This window comes from Oryza brachyantha, chromosome 10, assembly GCF_000231095.2.
Source record: "Oryza brachyantha chromosome 10, ObraRS2, whole genome shotgun sequence".
NCBI lineage: Eukaryota > Viridiplantae > Streptophyta > Magnoliopsida > Poales > Poaceae > Oryza > Oryza brachyantha.
The window spans coordinates 13,719,261-13,725,939 of NC_023172.2; the positions used below are offsets into that span (position 1 = coordinate 13,719,261).

General features: G+C 45.5%; 1 protein-coding gene across 1 annotated transcript; it reads left to right on the top strand.

The window, feature by feature from the left end:
* Positions 1–2,088: 2,088 nt before the first annotated feature.
* Positions 2,089–3,885, top strand: LOC102701757 (cytochrome P450 89A2-like). The gene has a single exon (XM_006661892.3). The coding sequence runs from the start codon at positions 2,089–2,091 to the stop codon at positions 3,613–3,615; it is 1,527 nt and encodes a 508-aa protein (XP_006661955.3). The 3' UTR covers positions 3,616–3,885.
* Positions 3,886–6,679: the final 2,794 nt, after the last annotated feature.

Here is a 6,679-nt window from a genome sequence, read left to right on the forward strand (position 1 = left end):
GTGTGTAATGTGCGAAAAAGAATTGGATTTATATCTTGGGCTACATTTGTATTTAGACCAAAGTAGCCATGGATTAGCCGGCCCAAGATCCCTCCAGCGCAGGTTAAATGGACCGTGCCGTACTAGTCCACTGTCCAAATGTGTGCCCAACCAGGCCCGACAAGCAGCACACATCTTAAATCGACCGATGAATAAGAAATTTTCAGGTGACTGATCAATAGCAAAGACATTTTTTTTCGTATATATCATACATATAATATGTTCCTATGTCTTCTATGTGTCTAAGTTTGACCATTTATTTTATTTAAAAATTTATAAAAAACTTAAGAAAATTAGTCATGCATAAAGTACTATTTATGTTTTACCATCTATTACCAATACAAATATTGATCACAAAATTTTCTTAAATAAGACAAAGAGTCAAAACATTATACCTAAAACTGAAAATAAACATAATATGGGACGGATGCAGTATGTGTTAGAATATTATATTGTAACTAACTGAAACAAAGAGTGTAAGATTTAAAATTTATAGTGTAATTACGGTCTAAATGTAGTTGATTTATAGGGTAAAATTGACAATTTTTAAAAGGTGGCACTATAAAATATAGCCAATCCGTTGTAAATATAGGAAAATAATATGAATGACTATTTGAATAAGCAGAAAAAAATATAAGCATTTAAGGAGAGATAAATACTCGAATAAAAACTTCCACATGGTTGGATTGGATCCCATGCTAATAATTTTTCTGGCATTGTGCCATTTCATAATATTTTTGGAGTCCAAACTCTTTGTTCTAATGACAACATAGGATGTTTTTCCTCGTAATTCGCCCACAACATGCCTACAAAAACCCTACGCTCCAATTTCCAAAAGTATAGTGATTATAGCCCTTGGATCTCCTCAACGACGGCAACATGGCCACTCGATCCTCCCGATTCAAGTCGTCGATACGACCGAGGTAAATCCATATTCCGGCAGTCCGTCTCCCCCACCAAACCCAGGTCAACCCCAACAAACCAACATGACGCACGCCACCGAGACCAAACCTTCTACTGTTGATTCTTCAAAAAAATAATAATAATAATTCACAGCGCATGGGAGCGCCCCCGTTGCCCGTTGCATGTGTCTCTACTCTTTAAGCCTCCGCATGCAACGGCGAACCAGCGCAAAAATTATCGGAGATCGAATTATCTAATTTTTATAACTGTACACTAATTCATATAATATAATTTAGAAAGAATTAGATATTTTACCCGGGGTCCGAGGACCCCCGAAAACTATACGTAGGATCGCAACTATCCGCATGGACCCAAATCCATTTGTAAGAATACTTCATCTATTTTATATTATAAGATTTTATATATTTATATGTATATAGATACTACTCTCTCCTTTCTATAATGTAAGATGTTTGACATTTTTTTTATAATGTTTGACTATTTGTCTTATTCAAAAAATTATGAAACTATCATTTATTTTGCTTGTGACTTACTTTATTATCAAAATAACTTTTAAGCATGACTTATTATTTTTTATATTTATACTAAATTTTTGAATAAGACTTAGATCAAACGTTGCAACTAAAAAAGTTAAACATCTTACATTATAAAATGAAGGTAGTAATAAATGTAGACACATATAAATTATATGTATTAATCAATAAATAAATATAGGTAAGGTTTTAAATTTTTATAGTATAAAACGGTGGTGGGAGTACTCGAGGAGGCGGCAACATGTCACAAACAATCCTTGGAGAGCAATTTTACAATCCAATTTGGTTCCTCTTCTCGAGAACTGTAAAATTGCAAACTCTGGGGAACGTGTTGTACATGGCACACTGTTGCACCCGTAGAACCAAATCGAATTAAGGCATTTCCACATAGATGGAACCTTCCATTGTTCCATCGTTCAAAACCGATGGCGTCACCATGCAGACGCAGGCAAGATCGACCGTCGCTTTGTGTTCGTCGTCTCTATAAATTGAAGCCGAGAGCGAGAGCTACCCATCTCATTCACACTCACTGATCACTACCAGCTTCTAGTGTTCGTGGTGAGCTAGCTAGCTAGCGAGCAGAGCGATCGCCATGGGCGCCTGGTACTTGATCCTCGGTGCAATCATCGCCGCCGCCGCCGCCGTCGTCGTCCTATTCCGCGGCAAGGGCGGCCGCCTGCCGCCTGGCCCGCCGGCCGTACCGTTGCTTGGCAGCGTCGTGTTGCTGACCAAGGCGCTGACCGACGTCGAGCCGGAGCTCCTCCTCCAGCGGCTGATCGCTCGGTACGGCCCCATCGTGTCCCTGCGGATGGGGTCACGGGTCTCGGTCTTCGTCGCCGACCGCCGGCTCGCGCACGCGGCGCTCGTCGAGGGCGGCGCCGCGCTGGCCGACCGCCCCAGCGTGCCGGCGAGCCGGCTCCTCGGCGAGACCGACAACATCATCACGCGCGCCGGCTACGGTCCCGTGTGGCGCCTCCTCCGCCGCAACCTCGTCTCCGAGACGCTCCACCCGTCGCGCTCCGGCGTGTTCGCGCCGGCGCGCTTCTGGGTGCGCCGCGTCATCGTCGACAGGCTGCGCGCGTCCGGCGAGGCTCCGCACGACGTCGTGGACACGCTCCAGTACGCCATGTTCTGCCTCCTCGTGAACATGTGCTTCGGCGAGCGCCTCGACGAGGGCACGGTCCGCGCCATCGAGGACGCGCAGCGCGACTTGCTCATCTACATCACGAGCCAGATGGCCGTCTTCGCCTTCTTCCCGGCGATCACCAAGCACCTCTTCCGTGGCCGCCTTGAGAAGATTTATGGCCTCCGGCGGCGGCAGAGGGAGCTCTTCCAGCCATTGATTAATGCGCGCCGGGAGTACAAGAAACGCGGCGGCGGCGAGCTGAACAAAGAAACCACGCTGGAGCACTCGTACGTCGACACCCTGCTCGACATCAAGCTCCCCGACGACGGCAACCGCGCGCTCACCGACGACGAGATCATCAAGCTCTGCTCCGAGTTCCTCAACGCCGGCACGGACACGACGTCCACCGCGCTGCAGTGGATCATGGCCGAGCTGGTGAAGAACCCATCCATCCAGTCAAAGCTACACGACGAGATCAAGTCCATGACCAGCGACGACCAGCCCGAGGTCTCCGAGGAGGACGTCCACGGCATGCCATACCTCAGGGCCGTGGTCCTGGAGGGTCTCCGGAAGCACCCGCCGGGGCACTTCGTGCTGCCGCACAGGGCGGCGGAGGACATGGAGGTCGGCGGCTACCTCATCCCCAGGGGCGCGACGGTGAACTTCATGGTGGCCGAGATGGGCAGGGACGCGCAGGAGTGGGAGAAGCCGCTGGAGTTCATCCCGGAGCGGTTCCTCCCCGGCGGCGACGGCGAGGGAGTGGACGTGACGGGCAGCAAGGGGATCCGCATGATGCCGTTCGGCGTCGGGCGTAGGATCTGCGCCGGGCTCACCTTCGCCATGCATCACCTCCAGTACTTCGTGGCCAACATGGTGAGGGAGTTCGAGTGGAAGGAGGTGGCCGGTGACGAGGTGGACTTCGCCGAGAAGAGGGAGTTCACCGTCGTCATGGCGAAGCCGCTCCGCGCCCGCCTCGTGCCCAGGAGGACCTAGTATGTTAAAAAAAAAAAACGTACTCTCTTGTCAGTTCGTGCATTAGCACGTAGTGTATTTGCACCGACCCGAGACGTGCTTTGTTCACGTCGGGTCTTACCGTGTGCGTCGTGTGCATGCGTATATATATATGTGGCTCAGCCAGATTACCGGGTCGTGGCAATTGGCATCGTGTAGTAGTCGGCCACGTTCGCGTGTAATAGAGAAAAAATAACTTTGCTTGGCAGGAAATTAAATAAATTCAGAGAAAAATGAAGGCAGAAAAAAAAATGATGGTTGTGAACTTGCAGGCAGGAAATGATGGTGGTGAACTGACGGACGACAGCATCGAAATAATAGGGAACGATTGTTTATTGCATTTATTTAAATAGTCATTAAAAATTAAAAAAATATATATAAAGATATATTAATGTAAGATATAACACTGTATGACTTCTATCATCTATAAAATAAATAACAACTACGTATACATATACTTCACCTTTTTTCTCTTATCAGTTCGTGCATTTGCACGTACGGAGTAGTGTACGTACCATGTTGTCACGATACAGATACTCGTACCTAGCGTACATCATCAGTGGTTGAGTGCACGGGCGTGAGATGGATGTGGTTGCTGACGTGTCCCTTGCCGGCCGCTGACGTGGGCTGCCTTTTTTGCGTTCCGAGCAGAAAAGCGTTGGGCTTGGCCTGCCACGGTCCAAGCACTGAGAAAATCCAACCAGACCAGAGAACTCGTCGCGATTCGCGGGCCGGGCCTCCACCTCGATGAAAGTTTGCAATCCCGGGCCAACCAAAACCCAGCAGCACACAGATCGTGTTCATTTGTCGCTGAAAGATGAAAATAAAATATTATGTGATTTTATGACAGCTATTTAATTAATAAATTATAGAATCAATGAAAAGTTGAAAATCTAGATGATGAATTTTTATATATAATCTATTTTTAAAAATACACAATTTTACAGTTTAGGAAACACAGTGTGTGCGTAAACGTGGAGGAAAAATTTCAGAAAAATCTAGAGAACGCAGCCACAATCTGCAGCTGCAGCTGCTCCTGCAGTACATCGTCGGTCCATCCTCCCTCTTGCAGTGCGCCAGTGCCCACACGGCACAAAAGCTGTGCCCTGTCACAGTGGCCAATAGTGCGATCTATGTTTGACCGTGCCACGTACACTAGTCGACATAGACTGCAGAGTATAATACTACCATTCTACTGTGCCAAGTTTGTGCGGCTGTCTTCCCCAACGGATGTACAGTATAGTACTGCTCCACAACTATTAATTAGTGCGAGTACTGTGAGGCGGTTGTTTGTCTTTTCCCAAAAGGCATACCTATATCCAAAAAATAATAAAACTTTTATATATGTATATTTTATGATTTAAAAGTTATAAATAAAAAATAAATTTCGGTGAATAAATTTTAAAATTTAAAGTTAAAATTTTAACTCTCGGATTATAATTATAAGCAAAAGAAAATGGGTTGTGATACCCCTAGGTGGCCAAAGATTGCAGCTGGGTGCAGGGGAAAATTATCGGAGGCTGCACTGACGACGACACATGTCCTCCCTCGCCTTGCGTCATCTGGCGTATGGGCGGGCCTGCACTGCAAACATGTCAGAGCTTTGCTGCTGCTGGCGTAGTGCTACGGATCCTTTTGGATCGGAAAAGCTACGGATAAAACATACTCCTACATGGGCCGACGTCTGCATCCGGAGTAAAATAAGCACGGCTGCGTGGTGCGTGCGATCATCAGTGGATGGATGGATCGATGGATCGATGAGGAGCATAGGGGGTTTTTATACTAATTTTTAAAAAAGACATTAGTGGTGACAGTGAATTTATCACCGTCACTACGTTGTGTAGGATCGAAACAGAGTTTGATCGCGTCGCTCTTTATTGTTTCAACTGGTATTTACAAAGCGCATCAACAACGCTCCTCTTAAAATTATTGATCTAGAATCAACAACTATTCTAAACTCTAATTTTCTAATTCTAAATCTCACCAAAAAGCATACCAAGAGCATATCACTCGGTATCTATTTATAACAAAATAATCTATCTCAAAACATCGAACTTCTATCGGATTCGCGGATGGAGCCGCACAGGCCGAACCAAATTTCCTGCTCACGTACGTGATCGTACATGAATCCAACTCTACTGCCATACGTCCGAACAGCACGAACGAAGAGTCCAATTGCTACAGTAATCCGTAGCGTTTTAAGGTAATCCGAACCGAGCACTGTAGCAAATTTCTTTTCTTTTCCCATCCGGTTTTGATCCGATTTACTTTCCGATTTTTCCGGCGCTTACACATGCAACATATGAAGCCTGTTATGATTCCATCCCTCATGGTGTTCCTCCCACCATGTGTCACCTTGTATTCAACATCGTCAGCCGGCATCCTCGATCGTCCGAACCTCAGCTTCTCCTTGAGCTTAGTCACAATCCCACTGCCGTTGACCGATATTGACCTCCGAGAATCACGACTCTATTCAACCATGTTACATGGCATCCCGACCATCCAGATCTCGGTTTCTCCCTGAACCTAGTCATAGTCCATATAGACCTAGGTTCCTACCTGAACCTAGTAATGGTCCTTAACAGCCATTAACCACAGTTGACTTGAAGTCATCTGCACACATAGAGACAAACCAACCGTTTCTGGACACATATATCGCAATCTGACCCACATTAGTCACACACACTCTCACTAACACCACAACTGTTTTCAAACCAAATTCTATCGATTTACAAGCCAATTGTTTATCACAAAATATTGATTATGACTATGATCTTACACATTGATATGAGGTTATTATACTACTGCCTGGGAAGGACGCGAGTGCTCTGCAAATACAGCTCCCTATTTGTTTGAACTTTGAACAGAAGAGTAACATGAGATAGGGGTATATAGCTATATAATTTCTATGATATATGAGGTCTTATCATCTTGATTTAGAGAATATTTAAAGCTCTTGACAAATATTAAGAAAATATGTTGTAATGCACAGACTCTTAGTTAGTATTTAATTGCGTTCTTTTACTTCTGTCTATATTTATAAGTC

Bases quoted from the DNA above. Each gene is read 5' to 3' on its own strand.
- LOC102701757 (XM_006661892.3), top strand. From the start codon at position 2,089: ATGGGCGCCTGGTACTTGATCCTCGGTGCAATCATCGCCGCCGCCGCC.